The following is a 25,572-nucleotide window of genomic DNA, read 5'->3' on the forward strand; positions in this document are numbered from 1 at the left end:
TGTATTTTAACTTTCAAGGTTAAATTAGCTGAGCTATTATCGCCCGCATCGGTTGGTCATGATTATGGGCCTTTAACATGGCTCAAAACTGGTCGAGTTACCCCATTGAAAAATTACGTGAGCAAGCCGTACACAACACAATTAATTTAAAAGCCCTCACAATGTATTTATTTTGTCAACATTAGTCAACTGAATTACATTTAATAATAAATAAAAATCGCAACTTACGTGGACACAGGGAAGTTCTCAGTAATGTACTTGCAAGCTTCGAGCCTAGCTTTCAGAACCTGAACGTTGGTGTCTTTCAGGCCGGGCTTCCTGTTCAGCGTGCGATACAGTACTTGTGAGGTCGCGTCGCTTGAGGTCAGACCTTGCACTGTACTGTGGAGGCTCTGGACGGCTGATAGACGGGTCTTCCAGTTGCTGTCGCCGAGACCTGGGGATTAAGGAATTTTATTGTTAAGTTATATGTAGATGCAGTGAATATTGACACCGACTTCTCCCCCGTCATATTCAAGGTACAATAAGAACTACATATTATTTCTGAGAAATTTCAAAACTAATATTCATGTTGCAATTTGGACGATATGCTTATAGAAAACCGGAGACTAATCTCTCGGCATTCGCGCTTGTGACTACGCAACCACGCGGCTATTAAGCCAATATATACCAAATATAAACCAATATATACCAAATATTTTAGTAAAAAATATTTGGAGTCTTCGAATGATCAGATTTATTAGAAAGTGGCCTTACCTGAGAGTACATCAGCCGGGAACAGCATCTCTGCCTTAGCGTCGACTTCCTCCTGCGACAACTCCTGTTCACGCGGCGGGCTCGGTTGGCCGCGGGACGCTGGGGCCTTCTTCGCAGGGGCTTTAGCTGGCAAATTGAAAAATGTGTTAAATAAATATTCTTCTACTTACTCATGAGAACTAGAAATCTTGGCTCAAAACTATTTACAACTTGTCTCTGCAATCAACTTTCGAATCTATTACAAAATGATAAAGTTGAAAATCGATTATAGTTCTTGCAAAATTATGATAACAGCTCCACAACGAAATAGAATTATGTTTGATGAACTTGTAATAAGTAGAAGTTGCTTTTTTAGAGCTCGTATCATTCTTAACCTTGTGTAAAAAGATTTTACAAAGAGCCTTTTACTAATGCATTAGGTTATATAATTTAGCTGTAAGAGTAGAAATAAATAAAATTAAGAAGTCCTGCAACAAGACTTACCAGAGTTAGGTCGTTTAACAGGCTTGGGTTGCGCAGAACCGGCCGCGGGTTTAGAATCACCCCTAGCAGACGGCGATGGGTTCGGCTTAGCCTTTGCTTCCTTCTTCGGAGCCGCCACTTTCACTTGTATCACAGCCTGTAAATAAAAACGGTTGCAACATCAGTTCAACATTAAAATTTAATTAGTGTTAGATATAATACAAGTTCAATGGCAAATACATAGGATGCAAAGTGCTACAGTTCGAATTTTTTATTTTATTTTCTCTATTAAAAAGCATTGCCCCACTGTAGGATTTCCTCCTGGATCGTGCGGGCGTTTACTAACATACTCATTCATGAATTTGTAATTATACAAAGAGTTGCTCCGTATAGGAATCGAGCCCGATACACGCCGCGCGACAGTCCAATACCTACCGCGCCGCGTCGACCGTGCAGTTTCAAAGTGCTAGTGTTCGATATGTCAGTACTAAAGAACACTTATCGTAAAATTGGTATTCAAACTTCGTGAATACTAATTTCTCATATACTAAATCTTGTGTGTTAGCAGCTGAAGTAAATAAATTCGAGGCCGATCTCCGAATTTATTCAGAGATTTTGGATTACTAACAGATTTTGTTATGCACTTGCATCTTGCTTTACAGCAATGAGAGGGGTCTTACTAGTACTAAATACAAGTTTCTAGTACTACAACCTCACCATTGCACAATCCACTAACCACGGTTACAACTACCTTGTCCGCAAACTCCTTGATCTTCTGCTCCTTCAAGGGTTCCAGTTTGCCAATGTGCGGTGCGATGTTCTTCTCTCCTACTAGTTTTGTGGCTGTACCCAATGCTTCGGCTGCTGCGTCTCGTACTGAAGGATCTAGAAGAAAAAGTAAAGTCTTATATGGGTTTGCATATCAACACTAATATTTAGAGTACTTGATATACTGTTTTGGATATTTTGTCTTATAGCGAGTGTATGACTAGATGCATGATACAAAGATGTAGGGATTGACATATGGTGCTCTATGGTTTCTACTTCTGAAGTTCTAAGAACGTTGCCCCAAGCTAGAATTTACTTCTGTGTCGAGTTCACATACACATGACACCCAGACCCAAGGCAACAATTTGTGGATCACACAAAGAGTTGCTCTGTGCGGGAATCGAACCCGCTACATGTTGCAGGGCGCCCGATGGCTACCTCAAAAACTGTGCTGTCGTTTATGCATGTCTGTTATTAAAGGATTTACCTATATAACTTTAAGTTACCAATTATTTATTTTTGAACACAACACAAATAAATAATCGATTTAATCTCTACAAAATGCAGAAACACTAACATTATCAACAGAAGTAAATTTCAATTATTTTACTTACCAGCACTTTCCAGTAATTTCAATAAGCCAGCAACGTATGCCTTGATGAGTTTCTTGTTGAAGGCAGCGGGCTGTGTATGGCACAGAGCCCTGGCTAAGAACAGGGAACTTTCCGCCTTAATGGATGGGTTCTTGTTGTCGAAGGCTGCTAACATGTCTTCCATAATGGCTTCGAGATTTGTCTGCAATTTAAAAATTAATATTGTTATTGATAAAGTCGTACTAATATTATGTTCAGTTGGCTGCGCGATATTCGCGGTGTCGTTTGTGTAATGCTGCTCATGACTGAGACATGACATGACATGAGCCCTGAGTGTGGCTTGAAACTAATCAAGTTATCTCGTAAAACAGTTAATGTCTACAAATATTCTAAAGCTAGAATTTTCTTGTTTGTTTGAGTTAATATCAGTAATAATTCTCGACAAACAACTTTATTTATATCTACAGTAAATACAAACACACTTACACAAGGATATATAGCATCGATGGCCTCTCTGAGTGCAGTGACGACATTAGTTTTCTTCTCCTTAAACTTCTCGAGTATAGCTTGCACACACGCGCAGGCGTACGGCGAGAACTTGTTGCGAAGACCTGTCGCCACCATGCCGAGCAGACGACCGCCTAACGCGACCAGCATTACGTTTGTGTCCTTTGATATCACCTGAAAATATAAATTAAATATTTTATGAGTGTTTTATTTAAAACTTACAGTTTCTAATGTTGATGGGACATGCTACACACGCTTTACTTTTTTGGAGTTAGAAGAAAAGTAGTTACCACACTCTGTCAACTTGTGTTTTTCTAGAGCAGGCATCTGAACTTTGTGAGACCAATTTTAGTTATTTAAGATATATTTTTGTATCTTGCCTTTTTTAATTATGAAATAAAGTTTTATTTTATTTTATAACTACATGTACAACATTGTAACTCACTTTTACACTCTTTAACTTTGTTAAAACAGTATCATATCTTTTGCAACACCTATATGGTAAAACACCATCTGTAATAGAAGAAAATGTTACCTTTTTCAAAGCTCTAACTAAGTCAGCATAGTCTCCAGGTTCCAGTCTAGGAGCGGTCTTGAGGAGGTTCTCCAGAGAGTCCAGGGCTTCCTTCCTCTCCTGCCACTTCTTAGCTTCTAATTTGTCGTAGAAGTCCTTCGGCAGTTTGGACAGGATCTCCACTGGGTCCAGTAAATCGTAAGGGTCCATGTCCCCTGAGTCTCCGCCGCCGGTCTCGGCGTCGTCGTCTTCTGTCGTGCCTAGACATTTTTGAAGGTTAAATTACAGATAAGAAAGGTTCATTAAAGTAATGTATAAAATCTACGTGTGGGTATACAAGCTTTCTTAACCCCTGGTATATAAGACAACAATAGAAAATACATTGGGTCTTGCGTGGTTCCACGTTTCGGCATACGAAAGGTTACAACGATTATGCCAAAAATACTAAACAGATATTATAAAACTAAGTAATAAGAGTTGTTCTAATTCTAATAAATCAATGCGCTACTTTTGATCTTTTCTATGCAATACGTTAATGTACCTATAGGTACCATTTTAAACTCTATGCAGAGAAAAAGTTAACCAACATAAACATTTGCTTACCATCAGCACAGTCAGCAGTAGGAGCATCTCGCACCCTGTTCTGCTGCGACCGTAGGTACCGCGTGGGCTGAGCGCCTCCACCGCCACTGCTGAACGATTCCCTGAGTTCTTGCTGTATCACTGCTTGTAAGGACGCTATGTGAGGCTCTATGGCGGCTCCTATCCATCTGAGAAATTAAAATAAGTGAGTTACAACATGGTTTAAATACTACAAAAGGTCTGCATAAGAATTTAACGAGGTTACAGCATACATACCGCTGTATTCAGGAGTTATTTAATGTTGTTTAACTAAGTCCTAAGCAATTATTTTAGATACAAAATCGTTACTAATAATCAATAATATATTAATATCACAATTACAAATAATCTACAATATAAAAATAAGTCGGGTTTTTCTTACTGACGCTATAACTCCAAAACGCACGAACCGATTACCACGGTTTTGCAATCGTTGAAAAGGTTTCGGGCTCCGTGAGGTATATAGCAAAGAAAATTCAGGAAAAAATCAAGAGAACTACAGGAAAACAGGCAAAATCATTGCTGGCGAAACAGAGTTTGCCAGGCTAGTAGTTTATGTAATCATTAAATGACTCTGAGTACAGCAGTTAAAGTTCAAAATTACCTGTGCATTTCAATAACGAGAGCCTTCATTTCATCTCTCACCCCTTTGTCTCTGTCTGACAATAATATAGGGATCTTCTTCACCATAGGTTTGATAGCTATCACTTTGTTGCCAAACTGTTTCAATGCCGTGTGCAAAGCTGACACGCAAGCTGCCACCACTTTGGGATTCTTCTGCTCCATACCTTTGATCAATTCTTCTTCCACTATTTCATGTTTTTCTATTTCTACGTACATTAGGGTTATCTGTAAGGGAATTTTGTGGTTTATAAATGGGTTTGAGAATGTTTTGCTTTTTCGGTTATACTAAAATAGGGACGAATTAGAAGTACATCACAAGGCTTAATACGAGTTTGTTTTACGTTTAACGAATTGCGTTTGGCGCTCTGATTGGTTGGCTGCCGTTTCGCGTACTAAGGGTACAGTTCACTTGATTGAAAAGACAAGTATGTGAAGACTTATGAATAAAATAAAAAAGGTAAGTATGTCTGATCTCCGTAATGCAACTACAGGGAAGCAATCACATTTGAGTCCTATGGGGAAATAACTTATACAGGTATCCTAAGATCTTTTAATATTCCAAAGTTTCCGATGTTTTTATTATTGTGAATAATAATAGTGCCATTGTTCTCAGATTTTGAGACTGAGCCTTTACATTTGCATGTCACAATTCATTTTTCATATCACACAAGGAGGAAAAATAAGCCCAGTTCATTGTATTGCCTTAAAAACATTCCTCATTTGATCATAGGACATTGACACATTCAATTGTTCACTTTAAAACCTGACCTAGATGCAGTGTATACTGAACTGGAAGTAGGTTAAGCAAACCGCAGTTTTAATAAAGGAATTAATATGAAAAATAATAACTTTATCATGTGGTTACATATTTCTATTGTAGTTTGGATTTCCTTGGTATAGACCGGTGATCCATTCAGTTGGAAGCTTTATAAATTCAGCTTTATTACAAAAGCATTAAGGTTGAGTTTGGATTTCCTTGTCATTGATGAGTGATCCATTCAGAGTTGGAAGTGTCTTTATTTTCAATTCTATTTCAAAGAAATAAGGTTGAAAGTTTATGACAGCGATCGAATAAGTTGTTAACGTCATAAATGTCGAGAGTGAGTGAGGTTTCTGATGTAGGTTGACCTGTAAGGTCCGTTTATTTAGGAGAAATCTGATGTCACTAGACTTGGTCAAACCTTTTTATACATGATAGGTATGTGTCATTTGCATTCATAGCATTAGCTTTTTTATTTTCCGAAATGAGGCAAAGGTATCAAAATGCATAAAATTTCAATATAGCACAAACTCTTACTCATCGCATGAAAATCGAAACCATTTTTATTGATTGAAGATTGGCCATGATAAACAAGATAAGATCAACATCATTATTACACTGCTATCTTGTGTCGGCAAATCATTCAATTGATTCGATACCGAAGACCTTCGACCGTAACTGGGTATCATTAAACAGCTGTTAACACAATCAGAATGCAGTCTTGGACGCGCTACTTATGAGGAGACTCTACTTTGGTAGTGAGGTCATTGGTTTTGAATTCGATCTCATTTTAGTAGGCGACTGTACGTATTTGTATATAAAACTATATACTACCTAAGTTATTTACGAGTATACTAGTACGAATTGAGACTAATAAGTTTAGTATTTAGCCTTTAGCTTTTTTTGCAGTTTTTAGTCTACATTTGTATCGCTTTGCAATATCAAGTTATCATGTTATGAACAATATGTGTAACACAATGCCAATGCCATTTAATTTTAATCACTGAAGATTTCTTTAGGGCGGTAAATCATTCAATGACTTCTCCCACCATGGTCGAGGCGAGAGGGAGTGTCAGACTCTTACTGACTAAAAACTATCCCGCTCCTATTCCTACTGTTCCAGCCGGAGACCCGGTAAACCCGCTAGGTAGTCCGCAGATCCGGATCACTGATAGTTGTAATATACAATGTAACATAAATTTTTCACCAGTTATGTCACGAGTCCTAGTGTCGGTTTATGTAAATATTAACTAACCTGTAGTGCAAGGTCCTTAGTTTTAGTCTTGGGCGCTGCGATGCACTTGGCGACGATGCCAGACATCACCTCGCCGGTCGTTTTGCCGGCATGCCCGCAGTTCTCCACGAACACCAGGGCAGCTTCCAAACCTAAGACAAGAATTTAAACACATTCATTAAGTATACACAACATTATAGACTCTTAGGTAATTATGAAGTTGGTCGGATGGTCGGAATAGCCTATCTCGATCGCTGTCTTGGACAGATGTACGATTGAACATAATATTACCTAGCTATATCTAAGAACAACTAATAAATAAGGGAACTGGGAAGATTGGGGGATAATTGGGCCACAAATTAAGCTAGAGTGAAACATTTATTAATAATCAAGATACTTAGGTTTGGGTACAAGGTTCAGATAAAAAATGGTAGCATTTTTAATCTAAGCCTTGTTAAAAAAACACAGCATAAGTATAGATCAACATGTCAGATTTATCATAAGTAGTATGGATTCTCGTTTCGAGTATTCAAAAGTAACCTTCATAAAGGACTTCACTTATGAGGTCAGTGTTCACAACTCAACCCTTCAAGGGCGCCCTCTGTCAACTGATCCTTAAATTATCGAGTCCAATAATTAATTCAATTGAAATCTATCTCAACAATGGATTTTAAGTTCCACTACAGCCCTTTGAAATACTTAGTACTTTGAAGTAATGCCCATTGCGTGTCTAAAGGGTTTCCGTGAAAATATTTATCGGTCGATGCCCTTACGTGTAGTGTGTCGACGGTAACGCATAAACAAGGAAAAATATTAAAATTAACATTGATCGGTATTTCTGTTATCAAATTAGAACAAGTTTTTTAAGAGATTGTTTTAAAGAGAATTAGTTTAACGTTGTATAGTTCGTTAACATACTTTTTGTGAAAGATTAATCACAAATACCTCCTTTTCTTTGCAATACACGTCTTACACAAATATATGTATTATGTAGAAGCAATATGCAACGCATATGCAGTCGTCTATGACCGAATTTTAATACCGACAGCCAATACGAGCGGATCGCCAACGACGCAAAAGATTAAAGTGCATATTGCGTGCTCCGTTACACCGTATCTGTCTGCAAAAATACCCGGATTTCATGGTAATTTTTCCCTTATTTTGCAGTTGAAGTTTCAATCACTGCTTATGCATACAAAGTCCAAGTTTTATGTTATCGAAGTTGCATACAAATAAACTTGATGTTATCACATCCGCAGTGCATATAGCAGAGGAATTCAGTTACAACATGAACAAAACATTTGAACATCTTTCTTCAACAGTGTGGGGGGAAATCATTCAATGACTTCTCCCGCCTTGGGCGAGGCGAGACTCGTCTCGCCCAAGAAGAGAAGAGTCTGGCACTCCCTCTTGCCGCGAGAGGGAGTGTCAGACTCTTACTGACTAAAAACCACCCCGTTTCTAGTCCTGCTTTTCGAGCACTGACTATTGGGGTCACGTTCATGTATGGACAACACGACTTTTTATAACTAGATCAAGTATAAACTTCACTCATCTCTATTATTTACTTATTTCCCACGCGTTTGGACGTGTCACGTGACGATACCATACAAAACACTGAACTTCGCATGTGATTAAACACGTGCTGAAGGAAACCTTGCAATAATTACTCAAATCGTGGCAAAACAGAGACATTTCGAATTGGATTATAAACAAATAGCGAATTTAAAATGAGTCACACGAATGCTAGACAGGAGACACCGAATGACAATGGTAATGACCTTTTATGGCTAACTAGAAAGTCGATTCATATACAAGATTGTTATGTCTATAAAATTCTCGGAGTGACTTGCGTGAAATGTAATACTTAATGGACGTAAATCGATTATTAGAAAGTTTCATTCTGAGACAGTATAATCGAAAGATGAGTAAGTCAGGCATTCCGATTGTTATCTTAAACTAGGTCTGCAAGACTACGAATAGAGTTAACATTAAAGATGTGACATCATTAAAGATTTATTAGTCACCATTCCTAATAAGATTTTTGGTAACTTAGGTTATTTAACCCGTTGTCTGTCGGAACACAGATCTACGCGAGACACAATGTGTTTTCTATTGTGTCCTATATACCGACAGACAAGGGGTTAAAAGCCGTCTTTTATCCCCTATGCCATTGTACAATGTACACCTTCACAGTTTATATTATAAGTCCTATGTAAAACGGGTGAGGCTATACCGGGCACATTTCCAGACTCATTGATTTTTTTGAAAAATCTAGATAAGCCCATACTTTGCCCGACCCAGAAATCGACCCAGAGACCCTTTGCAGTCACACTTGCAGCCTGCAGTTTAAAAGCAGTTTGTGCTATTCCAGTTTTTATCACATATCGAAACTATCTCATTCTAATACCTATTTTAGCCGAAATAAGGGCGGAATAAACTGGGAAATTGGCCTTCAAGTAATTTGAGACCATGATAGTCCTAGCCATAGACTAACTAGACGATGAGTCAATGACATGGGGACATTGGCTTTCATAAAATAACTACAAATATAGTAGAGAATCTTTCATACATCGCATCGCTAAGGATACAAAGGCCAAACGTCTCTAGTTTCTGATTTATTAGCGCTCGAAATGGCCTCAAGAATAGGACTTATAATAATAATTGACTAAACTATCTCTTCTACATTCAGAAGGAAAGAATTTCATTATTATAATTGCTTTCGTTACGATAACCCTGTATAAAAATAGTCCATTCAAAGAAAAACCGGGTCCCCTATGCGGCTTTTGTACTCAGTAATGAAGAGTTGCGAATTGAGACCATTCTGTTGTGGAATCGGTCTCGCCACACACTACGAGTTAACGATTTTAAACGGTACTAATAAAAGATGCTACATTTAATACACAAAACGATCTCAGAGAATATTCTAGTACGATCCATTTAAAGTTATATTGTTTTTCGTAACTACAACTGTATTTCTTGCACTTATGAATATATCTTAATTTACAAGTTTCAATGAGAATCTCATTAGGAGTTCAGACTGCACGGTTGGTTGGGACCGTGGCTAAGCGATCTGTTAATGCACTCTTATGTCACGGGTTCGACGACCGGACCGTACAAATGTTTTGTATCATTATTGATGAAGTTAACGAGATATTGTGATAAGTGCAGACCACTGCATAGTCGATTAAAAGGGGTCTCTTCTTAAGAGGGTTTGTCAATCTCTATGCTTAGTCCCAGTTTACAGAGAACGATGCAGTCTGATCTCTGTCATATAATCCTGAAATAGTCCCATCGTGGGGCCTTAAAATCGTGGTAATAAAAATGCATTTAACTCTACCGTAACCAAACGCAAAAATGAAATATCAGGAACGAAATATAAACGGCTTGTGTGTGTGACGTCTTGGCAGAAATAATTCAAGGAAGCCGTATTGTAATAGGCTACAATACTATTCTAGCGACAGTAACCGCTACAGGAAGCAATAACTCTTTAAGCCAGACACCCTCAATTGAGTTTAACTGAGCAATTACTAAGGAATTATGCAAACTACTTGTTTTACTTGATGCTGTTATGATTATGATTTCTATGACATCTTAAAAAGAACGATGGATGTCTTATTAGGAGTTCTGTCGAATGTTTCATACTATCCTCAATAAAAGTTAAAAACAACTCCCAGATTACGCCAGAAATAATTAATATATTTCTTATTTCTTAATTTTTATGTAAGTTGAAAAATCTTTTTAATATCAACACATGGATATTTCTTATGAAATTTTAAATTGCGTTATTGTTATGTAAAATGGCATTTAGTTTGATATAAATAATAATAAATGATATTCTATAAATACAAAAAAAGTTTAGGTATATTTATAATCCAAATAGATTCTAATTGGTAAAATTTCAAATACAGTGAGATCCTTTTCTATTAATGTAACAAATGTGTTACAGACATATTAATTGTGTGTCTCTAGGTTTTTTGCATATCAACTGTACAGGTTATTAGGTTACAGTTATTGTAAAAATAGCTTTGATACTGTGACAGATTATTACATAACCAAACCTAATTCTAGAATATCTCTATATGTATATAAAAATTTGCTGTTTGTTAGTCTCGCTAAACCAATTTGGCTAATTTTGGTCTTCAATTGTTTGTGGAAGTCCAAGGAAGGTTTAAAAGGTGAGAAAAAGATGTTTGAGGCGGAACAAAGTTTGCCAGGCCAGCTACATATTCAATATAATTAATAATTTAAAACAGGTTTAACAAAATTACATTAACATACCTATTTGTCTTCACAATAAAATTTATAGGAATATAAATTGTATTCTACAACTAAATATAAACAAGTTTTGATATAAATATACCTGTCAAACTAATTTAGTTTATAGTGGACATAGAAACAGAATCCTGTTAGTTAAATTTATACTATTTGGGTATTTTCTTGTTGAACTGATTATTTTTTATCCTAAACTGGAAAATCCTTGAGAATCTTTACCTAGGAAAGAGAAACGGGACCAGTTGTTTAGTTTTTTAATATAAGTCTTTAAACTGACATGTCACTAACACTATTATTAGAACTTGAGGCTTGCAACGGTGGTGAAAAATGCAAATTAATATGCAAATAAATGATTTGATTTGATCCCATGTCAAATTCTAATGATCATATAATAGTGAGATAACTCAATATTGGTTTACCTAATAACAAAAACAGATGTTATTATCAATTAGTAATTAAGTGCATAATATAATATGCAAATTCATGTTTTAGAGAAATATTTATGACAGTTAATTTAAATATTTGTTGATATTGATTCAATGAAAACATGACACATATTTATAAAACTTATCAACTACATAAGATATTTTTAAATTCATCACTTTCTATGTCATCTCATTACAATTTTAAGTGATAGGAGATAAGAAACACTTTGTTGTGAGAAAAGATTAACATTTAAATAAATATTTGAATGATGTAAATGAAATCACTTGATATTCCTGACAATATGAATCACCCAAGAATGCAAATTACTCAAAAAGGAACAAAATTCGAAGTAAATTCTCACATACCTTTCTCCTGAGCCACGGCATTGCTGTCGGTAACAAACTTCTTGATCAGTCCTAAGTATTTATTCCATTCCGGAGACTTCTCATCATCAATCTGGTTGAACAGTTTGATGGCCTCTTCATAACCTGCAACCCTGGCCTTCCATAACTTGTGAACACATTTCTCGTCTGTCGGCAATTTCTTATATTCATTTTCATCCTCCATTTTGTGATGTCAAGTCAAATTTTGATTTCAAAACTGTTGACAAAAAGGTTATATGTAAATAAACGCTGTTAGTGGTTTCCAGAAAGATGTAAGATGGCAGAACTTATGGGAATAATTGATTGAAATGGCACATGATTATGATTTAAGTTAAAACATATATTATTATGGTTTTGCAGCTGCATCTGTTTAAAATAATATTTATATTAATTTATGTGATTGTCTTTATACTAGCATAGAGGTTAGATATTTAGAGCAATAAGTATATTCAAGTTCGCTTTCCTAAGCATCGAATTAGGAGAGTCAGGACTTCTTCTGCTTGTTAAATGAAAAGTTATTATAGGTATATTGTTATTATACATAAAAAACGATTTTGGCAATACTTTAACTAATGCTCACTTGCACCAAATGCATTCTTGTCTCATACAAAAGACTGTATTTATTAATGCTAATTAGAAAATTAAAATATTAGTTTTTTTTTTAATTAGAATAATTAGAATTAGAATCTTTTGATTCTAATTAATAAGATTCTTGTTTACATTGCACATTACAATATAAACAAATACATAAGATTATTTTTTGCTGGAATTCTCATTTACTCATTTCAATACCAAGATTTAGTGAGATTAGATTAAAATTACACTTAACAACAAGTCATGATAAGAACCATGTCGTACACCTAAATGGTAACCAATTACTATGTGCATTTTATGGTATAATGAGGGTAAAAATAACAAACACCTTATGTGGGTATGAGACCGTTGTAAACATGTTTCCTTTAAAGGATTCAAGTTAGCCCTGAATACAATTACAATGTGAATAATTTACAAAATGCATTTGACCTTTTAACACAAGATTGCAGTTTCCCTAACAAGGTCATGAATGTTTCTTACTAAATAAGGGTTGCATAGAGATTGTATGCAAAACTTCAGACACCAATCAGAGTTATCAATATTCTCAGAACAATAGTATGGTAAACAATGTCCATGCAACACACCTACTGCAGAATTACAATATCAATGAATATTAACTGACTCATACATGCAATGTGCAGCTACACACAACTAACGTGGACTCATTGTTATACTTTCTTAGTGTGTAGGTGTACAATTTGAACAACTACGACCAATTAAACAAGTCACAAAATACGTTAGGACGTAAGAAACGGTGATTCAACCGACCTAACGACACCTGCTTTCCAATATTATCATGGCTACCTGGCCAATTTTGCGGAACAAATAGTTAATTACGAGCCGGTTCATTTATAGCTGTGCCCGTTTTACATCGAGATGTGAAATTGGATCGCATCTCAGCCGACTGAGAACGCCCGACAAACGGTCACTTTCTCACTTTACAAACAAATCCAATCAAATGTCAGGAAACTTACCGTTACCAAGGTATTTTCAACAGTTCCTCTTGATTAAACTATGTTTATTAAAACTAAACAACATAAATGATAGTTAGCTCACATTATCCAGCAACAAGCAATATTTTAAACGACAAAAAGAAATGCCTTTTTCTTTTTCGTCGTCGTTTTTTTAAGTTTGCGAAATGAAAATGGACGGAAGATTAATGTTGCCATCAATTAAAAATCGTTTTGAAACCTTAACTGTCAAAATCATGACCACATTTAAAATGCGTAGAAATATTTGAAAATCGTTTTACTTTCTGCCTCAAACATTATCATAAATTAAATTGATCCTAATTTTAAGAACAAAACTTTGAGAAATATCTATAGTTAAATCTCACACATGTTTACCAAGGAAACATTATTGCTAATCGTAATTACAGAGTCCAGTTTTTATGTTATAGTAGCGTTAATTACTTTATTTCCTCAAGTGTTCTGAGAGAATTATTTTATTGATTTTTATTTTAATCAATAAAAAGTATTTTTATGTTTTACGAAAATAAAATGGTAAACATTTTATTGGCATATGGCAACACTGATGAACGTCTATGTATTCCAATCGGTCTCTATAATAATCATTCGTTCTTTTGTTGATTATGTTCACTCTTCGGAACATCAAGAAATCCGAGAATTTTTTAGCAAAACAAAATAGTTCGTTCTGAGAACATCAGCGAGCGAGACGTGTGTCGCATCGTTATCGTGACAACTGTGCGTTCGCAGTTCTAACAGTCGACGAAAATAAATAATACCGTATATGTAATTGTTTTGATTTCATTATAGCTATTTGTGCGTTGAAATATTGATAATGATGATGGAGTAATTATATGGAGCGTTGAAGCTTGTTTTAAATAGACTAAATAAACAACAGTGCTGTGTTTTCGTTCGGCGTTGGGGCGATATCGGAGAGAAGGGAATTCAACAGCTGTCTGTGCATAGTATGCTTCATATTGTGAGTATGTTATGCTTTTCTGAACATTTGGGTAAATCATTTTCAATGCTGGCTAAGACATGTGATAGGTTACAACGCTTGTCTCAAGACTTTCGCGGCGCGTTCTTTGTTTTTGAAACGTCGACGTGAAAATTAGTAAACATTGAGGTACCTGTGTTAGTTATGTGTAAGTAATAACATTCGAGTGCTTGCTACACGTACCTGCACTAATGAGTTCCCATTTTAATTAAAAAAACCGTTTATTTTACTTAGCAACTACAGTATTTCGTTACTATCAGTTTTGTTTATTGGTTACTTTTAAAAATCGAATAAAATAAACTTGCCGTATAGAGATAGACTATAAATAATTCCAAATTGAATTTGATTTGAGGTCATATCAAGTATCCGGGATCACGAAAAGGTCTTAACGCAACTCTTTACACACTATGCCACATAATGCAACCTACCTACTTTGTATGGTGAGAATATTATTTTACCGGCGTCCTGTTTTGATAAGCTATCGTAATCTATGCGCTATTAACTGTGCACCGACTAGAACATGGTGCATTCATTCAGTTTCTCGTTACGAGAAAGGTGCCAGGAGGTACCTAGCTACCGGATACTAAGTAGTTAGATACCATTGTATCTTTTACTGAAGTTTCGAATGATAATTCACCCTATTTCCATTACTAAGTTAGTATTAGATAAAATAATTAAATTACTATTAATTGAAGGTACAAGTTTACTTAAATTCCAGTTAATACCTACCCAGTATCTACAAACTTTCATCATTGGTCACTTGTCAACTGCATCATTTCGATAATGTTAATACCTATTAATTCTTCTAAGACTGATAAAAACAAGTGTTTGTACTATGTAGGCACCTAACCACTTACTACATTAGGTACATAACTACTTAGTTTCTTACTATTTCTATTTCTTATCAGGACATTGAAAAGTCCATCATAGAACTCTCCCGAAGCCCGACGCTGTGCGATAAAAAAATCGTCTATTTGTATAGTATCAAATTTAAAATTATAAATTACATACCTACCTAGTTTTATAGAATCTGAAAACGCTGTTTGTCCCTTGATCGGAAAGTGACGAACGTAGGTACGAGTAGTTAAATCGGCGACAAACACAAACAGAAAAGTTGTTTGCACTTTTATATCTATGATCTATGTACCTATTTAGGTCTTAGGTACAAACAGTACAAAAAAAACCCATCATACACACAAAATCTTTCTCAAAAATAAACTAGGTTGAAGGCTTTGCAATCAAAAAATGTTCCAAACAGTAACCCTATCACTAAGACGCATTTAATTTTGTAGTTTTATAAATTAATCGAAGTATACATAATATTATTCACTTATTTTAAATGCTGGCACACTTTATTCTCGTAAATATATCGTCACCAAACTACTTTTACGCCACTTGGCTAAGAAGTGATAAAACCTCCTTTTAATACAAAAAATATGAAAGAAAATTAGATTCATAAAGTCTCAGAATGTATTCCTTCGGTATAAATTAAGTAAATTCATCAAATATCTTTACAATTTCTTATTCAAATATTGTTTCGGAATACCAAATTTATTGTAAGTGGGTGAATAATACCGCTTACCAAGTGAGATACAAATAACTAGGTTAATAACTGATAAAATAACCCAATTACTATATTTGGAGACCTTATAGATTTAAGATATGATTGGATAATCATTAGTGTACATTTTTGACAGTTAAAAAGTGATAATAGTTAATCAAAGATAGCGAAAACAAGGCGGGACATTTAAAATTGTTCAATATAACACAAAACCTAGAACACCAATTCGCTATCTTGCTAACATCGACGAAAGAATTTCAAAATTGTCGCCCAGATTATCGCATTTATGATAAAAATGTCGTAACCGAAATCATAAATCGAAATTATCCATATTGATAAACTTTCTATAGGTAAGTTAACTGACTCATCCATCCTTTGTTTCAAAGCAAAATGACTAACCACAGACTGCATTTTTAACACGGTTTTTAAACTACAAAGGAATATTCAAGCATCTACTTCGTTAGTTAAACCCTTTGGAAAGAAAAAAAAAGAAGTGTAGGTGTATATTCGCAAGTAACAGTTAAACGCACTCAAAGTTAAAGCATTTATTTCAATTAACCCGTATTGTCCGTCAGTATGTCTGTCAGTGAAGCTAAGTGCGCGTTCCGAAGTGGAAAAGATCGAGCAAGAAACTGCATCGTTACTCTATTTATTTATTTAACAAAGTATTACACTAACTATTACACAATCAACAGTTACCTATCTACTCGTAGGTACGTTATAAAATATGACTAACGTTATTGTGTCGTTAAGTTACAGCTAGTTACCTAGTTAAATACAAAAACGGTTGTATATTATTCAGTTAATGGACCGTGAGACACTCGATTGCCGATGGCATGGTGAATTATTTATGGTCATAAATACAAGTGTTACAATAATCGTTGTCAGCCAATTCAATTGCCTTTTGCAATGCAAGCACACGCCGTGGTGGTCATCGATGACCGACGTCAACGGAGGATTTGCCTTCAACAGTTTTCTATTGACTTAAAAAATACTAGTGAGATAGATCGAGATCCTCAATTCTTTCTAGTGATTACTCTAAATGTAGTGAGTAGTCGTACACCTGTTCATCACCAACCAGGAATCTCACGGCTCTTCCGTAAACTTTTTCTCTAGCCTATTCAATCAACTTTTTGCCACTGGCCACGATAATTGAAGTTCGGTTAGTGTAAGGTCGTTAATTACGAGTGTCGATGGCTGCTCCCGGATGGTAAGCTCTGTCAAATTGCGTTAGTTCCGATACTTGTTTACTATAACAATATTACGACCAGCGATGGAGGACAGGACGCGTGAACCAGTTTCTCAGTATTGTAAATGTCGCCATTATATCTGAAAGAATGAGCAGAACGAGAATTTCTTCTATTGTGCGGAAAATTGTTACATTCTTTGTTTTCAACAGACTCTTTGTTTCGTTGTGAATCTTTAAAACCAAACGAAATCAGGAAAGGAAATTCTACTTTTTTTGTCACCCTGAAGATTTTACTCGTCTTCAAAAAACTTGAACGACTCCATGTTGCGGAAGTAATCGATAGAAATGAGGTGTCTACGGTGCGGCGGCTACTGAAAGGCAATTATGCCTCCATTACAGCCTTTTCAAGTGAAACTACAAAAGGTGGCCTTTACTGCTGCCAATGTCGGCTAAAACTGCATACTACTTTCAAGGCATAGTGACTCATTCATACGGTACGTTTTAACTATTCGAGTAACAGTATGTATTATGCTGTAATAAGAAAACAAATCGTATTCATTTACTTCAATGATCAGGTCGACCTTTAGAATGCGACATTCAAAAAGTAAAAATAAAATGAGCAGTAAAAAATGCGCTACGTATTTATAATGGACGTTTCGCTTACTATTATTAATAGCGTCCATATTATTATTTCCAATGAGTGCGGTTACCGACCTACCATTCGATTAAGGTCCGATTGAGAATATTTATTGGATAAAAATTACGATCCGGCCACACGCAGACGCAGATGCGGGTGTTTATTCAAGTCAAGGATAATTTATTGGAAAGTGCTATCTTTCTAGCTAAGTGTGTCGTTTTAATTGGGTTTTTAAAGTTCATTGCGCTCATAAATATAATTATATTTTGCGCGGATCATACACACAAAGAAATGGCTAAATGCAAAAATCAATACATTTGCAAAACTGACTGGAATCTCTATGAAAGTCAAGTCGTAGTGAGCTCACGCGACAAGCCTGGTTGCCAGGCAGATTATACTCGTAGCATTGTTTACCACGTGTTCTGTGAAATTGGATTACGGTGACCGTCCAATGATTTAAGCCTAGGCTTAGTGTCAACCAGACATGAACATACACACAAATATTATATTTGATAAGTTCATCGTAAGTCGTTGTTTTCAACACCACTTGAATCTTTTACAGCGCAGTTCTAAGTATTCGTTGATATTCTAGACTTTCCTAAGATGTAGAGACATTAGCAATCAAGGTATCGTGATTAAAAACATGTTGCCGATCACGTATACGGCACACCTCACTATCGAATATGGATAATGCAATCCCAACGCAATCCTCGCTGCCGAGCGGCCATGTTGCAGCCGCCATATTTGTGAATCATGCGCACGCGCGGATCGCTGGACTCTTTATTATCTAAGGATGCAGACTTGAGGACAATGCGTTTCGTCGTTAAATATTAATAGAATAATTAATGCATCCGTTGTTTCTAACTACATTGTTTCGTTACTGCTTCGTTGGATCGATAAGATTTGTCTTGGCTTGCATACCTACATAATTATGTAGCTGTACCTAACATAATTCTCAAGTTAAACCCTAAATATAGCATGTACAGTAAATAATATTACTTTAGACTGGCTTATAATACTTTTAGATGTCTCAGGTTTGAAAACAAAATCTAAATGAACTCTTGCTCTCTAAAAGAACACCCCTATAAGGTTACTAAGAAAAGCTCTGATATTGTAATGAGATTTATATCGGCACGGTGTGACATGTGAGCATTGCTGGGGATTCCTTCTGCTCTGATTTGATTAATGTGATGTAGGTAATGCATGTCGTCGTGCAAATCATCACTCTTCACGCCCATCCATACAATAATTGGGTTCCAAAGATTTATTTTCGTATTCTCTTTTTCTGGAAGGCTCCAATTTTAGAAGTCCCTAAAATGTCTTGTCGAGAAAATTAAATCTACTTGGGATAAAAATAACTTGTAGGTTTTTATTTACGACAATAAAGGCTTAAATAGCATCCTTTAGTGTTTAACAAGAGTACTTACTTTTATTAATCAGTTCCTTGAAACATTTTAAGGCACTCATCATTGTTTCTTTGTCATTCTGATTAATTTATCCAAAGTAACATGAGTATGCCAGTTGACTTATAAAGTTCAGTTCAGAGGGCACAAGATCCGGATCGGACCCGGTGCATGATTCGTTAACGAGAGTGAGGATACATTTAATAGGCCTTGATCCAGTTGTGGTCGGGCTGATGATGAGGATGATGATACTCGCAACACGCTTACATGAGACTCAAGAAGACAACATCATAATACTATTATTAGAATTTAAAAACGGGATATTTACCAAAACAAATAAACATAGTAAATGTCCCGTTTTAAGTTCTAATGATATGACTAGTGACCATTTAAGTTTAAAAACAGCTTATAACATCAAAATAGCCCTAAAGTGGACTGGAGATAAACATTTTGGGAGAAGCTTATGTTTATCTGCTCATCATTACACCTCTATAAGCTGATCATGACGACGAATGCAAACTAGTTGCTTTAAATCTCTATCCTTCCCTTCAATAAAGAAAACAACGTGATGTCATGTCAACAATTATCTTAGTCAGGTCATGATTTAAAGAGAGAAATAGCTCATTGAGTGGTGACAAGCCACTCTATTACAATGATCTACTTCAATTGAAGAATGGTAGTCACTTGCTTCGATATAATTCAAAGAATTTCTCCTTTGACGTTGCTATGTGGCTATTGTGGATTATTTATCTTATTTACTTTTGTATCTGCTTTATATTGTGATCTGTGGTTATAGTTAGTTACTTACAGCTCTTTCTTGGTGGGCTAATGTATTTTAGTTACTAACTAATTTAGCTATTAACTAATTAATAATTATTTAGTTGCTATTATAAAATTAAAAGGATTCAAGACATTTTTGTTTGCCTAAAAAAATTAGTAGGTTGCAATGTGTCTTGACCGCCGCACCCAGTGTCATTTCATTGTTACTTAAGGATTGCTTAGCGATTGTTTTCCGAAAATAAAATCGTTACTAAGGAGTAGTTTAAGTAATCATTAAATATCTCTGAGTGTGGTAGCTAACTGCCCTAAGCTATGTGTTTTTAAATGAAAATTAACTAACAATGTCATAAATCAAGTTTTATAAATCTGTTCGAGAATATTCCATTTCGATGTACTTACATAAACACGATGTATTTACTTAGTATGTCAACATATAAAAGGTTGATCGTAAATATTCTTAAGGTTACTTTAAAGTCGGAAGTAAAGTGAGTACCTACTTACCAAGAGTAAATTCTCGAACAATTTCCTTCTTCCTTTTCTGGTAAAAGACGAGATAAGAGGATAACAAAATTGGGAACCTATTAACAATGCGGTTTTGATAAAATCCCCATTACGATAAGCAAATTCGTATTCCTATTGAGGTGGCCTTTGTGTTTTATATCGGGGAAGGATTTTTAAGTCTATTGATATCTTTCCGCTTTGACTAAAAGTAGATGATGATGATACAATTATGGTTGCCCGGTTATTTTTTCGGTAAACGAGCAGACGGCTCACTTGATAGTAAGTAATCACCGACGCCCATGGACACTCGAAACACCAGAGGCGTTACAAGTGTGTTGCCTTTTGGGGGTTAGAAATTTAAGGGTTGTTGAGAAATCAGGGATTGGGAAGGGGGTTAATTGGGCCTCTGGTAACTTCAGTCGGTTTTCTATGAGGTAGTGGTATCTCTTTGGTCGAGCAGGCCCATTAGTGCCGAAGCATGTCTCTCCCACACTTAAAATCTTAAAAATCTCATGTTTATCTGCAGTTCGATGTAAGGAAGTTTTGCAATCTGCACTGAGGACATACGATAAATATCGACCGACACAAACATGCGCTTGAGCATCCATTGTAATGTAAATGTCTTAAACCCCTTTAGCCATCACTCATCACGTTAATTACTATCCGAAAATAATTTTAATTGTGTTTCCGTGGAAAACTCTGAGTGACGCTACTTACTTTAATGGCCGTTCAATTTCCTGATGTTTTATTGTCGGTAACCGCATGGATGCTGCGGCAGTTGGTCAATATCCGATAATGTCGCAATAAACTGGCTCGAGCCCAGTTTAAAGCTTTATCTTATACAGGTCAATGGATTCACTGTATCCGATCGGGTTGAACGACACCGCAATGATCTAAATCGGTTGACCGAAATATGTTCTGTATTCGAATTTCGATACCGCAAACATCAAAATGCGCGTGCTCAGATTTTATTTACGAAATACATATAAACATACACATATTGTAACTGTCTGACCTATTTTCAGTTATATTGAACTTACAATTCATAAATGTACACATCCGGCCTTTTAATGGAAATGATTCACACTGTGATTCAGCTGTTCACTCGCCGAATGTCTCATTAAAATTTCAACTTTTAATTTCTGTTGAGAGTATTCAAAGAGTATAAAAACATTAAGAGAAAAATGTATAAAAACTGCGAGCGTTCCACGCGCCGCCCGTAGGCAATGATCATTGGATTTGAATATTTTATTTGTTCCCCTTTTGTTTTCAATTGCTAATGTACAGTCTCGATATATTTCCTTCAGTTTATTTACATAAATCCAGCATAGAGAATTATGTTTGTCTACCATTATTATTTATTCAACTATTATACCAAGGGACATTAAAAAAAAGAGGTTTAATATTCAACCGTCATTGCTCTATTGAAGCCACGTAATAGGAAAAAAAAACAAATCATTGTTTGAAAATCGAATGAGCCATTTAAAATGACCGTTTAACAATAGGAAGTGTCGGAAGTTCCGTTTGGTCGCGCATGGCATAAGATTAAGAAATCGTTTTTGAGTTGACTTCCCGCGATGAGACTATAAATAAACTAATATGGCGGCGCGGAAGCACCATGACCTCGGTGACCATACTTTTATGGAATACTGAATAGTTGCCTGCTGTCTGAAATAAATATTGAACGCGATTGGTCATATAGAATACAAATCGATTTAAGGCTCTTTACATTTATTAACATTATAATACCTTGAACTCCTTCAAAGGAAAGTAGCTTTTCATAAAAGATTACTTTAAAGATATCTTTATTAATTTCTATAAGGAAAATTCTGTAAATGTGTTCAGAAGGGTAAAAAGAAAACCATCTTAATAATAAAATCAGAATAAAACAACAGATTTTCGTAAAAATAAATCGATCTGTAAAATATGTAAGACTGAAAAACCCATGACCTTGTTGCTTTTTAAGTCTGCTTGCAGAAGAAAATACATATTACAAACAAATTGAAAGAGATACACCAAAAACAATATACGAAAGTAATTTTGTTTCAACATATTTCGGAGATACAGCAATTGATATGACGTCTTTTTGGACATATCATCCGTCATAATCCATAACATTTTTGAACAGAAATACAAATACACAGACATTCTTTGCATTGGACATATTGCTCGCACTCCCACTGATGATGGCAGAGGTGAGAGTAATTTCAAAATGTCACAACCTTGAGAGAAGAAAAACAAAACAGTCCCTAATGAGAGAGACTTACGTATTCATGGCACATCTCCAATCGAGGCTTCAGAATCTTCAGATGAACTTGTGTCACGTATACTGCTCAAAGAAATAAATAATGTAATTTCAGAATGTGTTTATATTCCGAAATATAAAGCAGCTAGTGAAAATACTAATAACGAATCAGTGAAATGTTTGTACGCACGTAACTTCTAAACGACTGCATTAAATTGGCTAATTCTTTCAAGACAAGATTTGTATGAAAGAAAAGGTCGACGCGCAAGTCGCCAAATACTAGTTACCCATGCGAAGCCAAAAGTCCAAACGAACCATTTGGCATGACATACGGCAACCCTCTGCCAACAGACACGCTAGAGAGGTTTCAATCTAAATTTTAATTTGCATCGTTTGTTGCATTCGTGCAGCTTCGTCAATCTCCGTCGTTCCCGATCGTATTTGTAGTTACGTCAAAATATTATGATACCTGTCTTGCACAGCTAAATGACCCGTGACGATCGACAAATCCGTTTCATTTCGGTTAATGTGCTTAAATAATGTTGTGTTACGTTATCATTGCTTCGTGGTAATGGTAATGTAAAAGTTCCTAATGTGTTTTGCGATACACATCAAATTTGTATTCCAGCTCTCACTGCTCTGCTATAAAATTCTTCCGTACGTGAGTCGTGAACCCTTAATGAGCTTATCACTTATTCCCACACATACGTAGGTGCTTGTTTGGTGCGATGTAATTAACACTCCGTGCTAATGTAATTTTAGGAATGCTAATTACTACGTATACTTCTAAACTTCCACAATGCAACTGTTTCGTGCTGTTACTGTTTTAATCAACATGAAAGGATATTTGGTCAGTAGACGCATAATTTCTTGGTTCAATGCTTTCATGAACACTTTTTATTTTTGACGTTGTAGATTCAATAGGCCCTATAAGATGTTTTATAAGGGATTATTATATTGAGAATAAAGATCAGAGAGCTTTTATACTGTCATGTTCTTATTTTTCCCTAATTATCTTTCCCTTTACATCGTACCTTGGTTCAACAACTTGTTTTATTTATATTACATAATTCCATGGGAGCTGAGCAGCTGCTTGAATCCTTTTGTAAAGATCACTTGTTGCTATACAATATTTTTTACTTATCTTCAGGCCATCATTGTTAGTTATTTTATCCGTAACAAGCTAAATCTGTTCATCCATCTTCAGTTCATGTTTATCCTTCTAAAGTCTATACAATATTTTCTCCTTAAAGAAAAGAGAAAAAATAACCGTTGGACGTATTGAGTTATGATCTTTCTGGGCCTTCTATAAAAAGAAAATTAGGATGATTTTATTATAAGCAGATGGGACATCATACGAAGCACAGCATGTGGTATTTTTTCAACATGTCGCTGGGAGATCGTGGGCGCAGTGGACGGGTGTGGTGGTATTAACCCATTTTACCTATTATATGTTATATGTATGTTTGTCCCTTGATGGTACACTTGGCACAGTCCATAGTCTGGCCAAATTGGTTCAAGAACAGCCCTACTTCTGAAATTAGAAGTGAATTCATATTTGATAGCGATAATTATAGGTGATGATTAGTTTAAGATGATTATTCTGGTACTAATGTTAATTTTAAGTGGAAATTGCCTACTTAGCGTGGATCTAAAGAAATACTGGAGTGGAATACTTTGTATATCATTGAAAAGTGAGAAATTGCGACTGAAATAGCAGACGATTTTCATTTGGATAATTGTTATTATGATATCTAGAATTTATAAGATTACGCAAGCTCGTATTTTGAAATAGAGTTTGATTGGATTATGAATACTGAGAAACTGAAAACTGATTATAAATAGATTGAAGCGATTAGGTAATATAGAAGATACTGACTATAGTTGTGGTATTTGGTCGTCCATATGTAGTTTCGATGCTACCCAAACTGCAGTTGAGAGAGAAAACAAAAGATGCGATGTTTTTATTACAATAGCACCTGACAATACAATTTTCCACCCAGATTGTGACTATTGTATTTTAAGACATAAATAATGAGGTTGGGTGTCTACAAGGCATTCACCTTTTAATGAAAATGCTAGCCAGTTTAAAAGTTGTAAACGTCCAACGGTCATTAAACCTTTATATGCAAGGTTACTGAACAAAATGGCTTTCGAAAATATATTTCGGTCTTTTGAACTGTTGCGGCTTCACTTGGGAAAACAACGATACAAAGGGCAATGTTGTTTATAGACGATTGTTAGCCGACAGACGTTTCTGGAAATCCGATAGATGTTTTATCATAAAACAAGCTTCATTTTGTTTACTCCTTTGAGGAATGAGAGATTTCATTACAAACGAGTAGCAATTTTGTGAATTCCAAAAACTTATCTTTAACTAGCGACCCGCCCCAGCTTCGCATGGGTGCAATAATCTTTTTATACATATAAACCTTCCTCTTGAATCACTCTATCTATTAAAAAACCGCATCAAAATCAGTTGCGTAGTTTTAAAGATTTAAGCATACAAAGGGACATAGGGACAGAGAAACCGACTCTGTTTCATGTTGTGAATCTGTTGTTTCTACTTTCATCCCTGTAACGTATAACAATATCCTAATAATAGCAATTAATTCATTATCATGAGTAGCTACTAAACAAACATTATATTAATAGGTATGTTGTCTACATCTAGTGTAATTTGACCGTGGTGCTAAGAGGCGCCAGGTAGCGCCCTGCCAAGCTCGCGTCGAGTTCAACTGCCAAACAATAGTTGAAATATAATATAGTGTCTCAAG

At 35.5% G+C, this 25,572-nt stretch overlaps 2 protein-coding genes across 12 annotated transcripts in view; one reads left to right on the top strand and one right to left on the bottom strand.

Annotated features, from left to right (window-relative positions):
• The window catches only part of LOC118270971 (protein mini spindles), a 32,315-nt gene extending 18,634 nt beyond the window's left edge, over positions 1–13,681 (bottom strand). Inside the window, exons 1-12 of one of the 3 annotated variants that reach the window (XM_050695910.1) lie at positions 13,492–13,681; positions 11,906–12,140; positions 6,861–6,991; positions 4,826–5,070; positions 4,204–4,370; positions 3,622–3,860; positions 3,066–3,260; positions 2,601–2,781; positions 1,970–2,103; positions 1,240–1,375; positions 757–882; positions 229–436 (exon numbers count right to left, since the gene is read on the bottom strand). In XM_050695910.1, coding sequence (XP_050551867.1) covers positions 229–436; positions 757–882; positions 1,240–1,375; positions 1,970–2,103; positions 2,601–2,781; positions 3,066–3,260; positions 3,622–3,860; positions 4,204–4,370; positions 4,826–5,070; positions 6,861–6,991; positions 11,906–12,107 — 1,964 coding nt within the window. In that variant the 5' untranslated portion in view covers positions 12,108–12,140; positions 13,492–13,681. Of the gene's footprint in view, positions 1–228; positions 437–756; positions 883–1,239; positions 1,376–1,954; positions 2,104–2,600; positions 2,782–3,065; positions 3,261–3,621; positions 3,861–4,203; positions 4,371–4,825; positions 5,071–6,860; positions 6,992–11,905; positions 12,141–13,285; positions 13,419–13,491 lie in introns of those variants that run through there. The other 2 variants (XM_050695908.1, XM_050695909.1) reach the window with 2 other exon arrangements.
• Positions 13,682–14,142: 461 nt separating this feature from the next.
• Positions 14,143–25,572, top strand: part of LOC118270896 (E3 ubiquitin-protein ligase goliath) — a 122,870-nt gene continuing 111,440 nt past the window's right edge. For 4 of the 9 annotated variants that reach the window (XM_050695832.1, XM_050695835.1, XM_050695833.1 and 1 more), the window contains exon 1: positions 14,143–14,461. The gene's annotated coding sequence lies outside the window, so the exon portion shown is untranslated. Of the gene's footprint in view, positions 14,466–25,572 lie in introns of all 9 variants that reach the window. The other 5 variants (XM_050695830.1, XM_050695836.1, XM_035586695.2 and 2 more) reach the window with 3 other exon arrangements.

The sequence above is a fragment of the Spodoptera frugiperda genome, chromosome 9 (genome assembly GCF_023101765.2).
Source record: "Spodoptera frugiperda isolate SF20-4 chromosome 9, AGI-APGP_CSIRO_Sfru_2.0, whole genome shotgun sequence".
NCBI lineage: Eukaryota > Metazoa > Arthropoda > Insecta > Lepidoptera > Noctuidae > Spodoptera > Spodoptera frugiperda.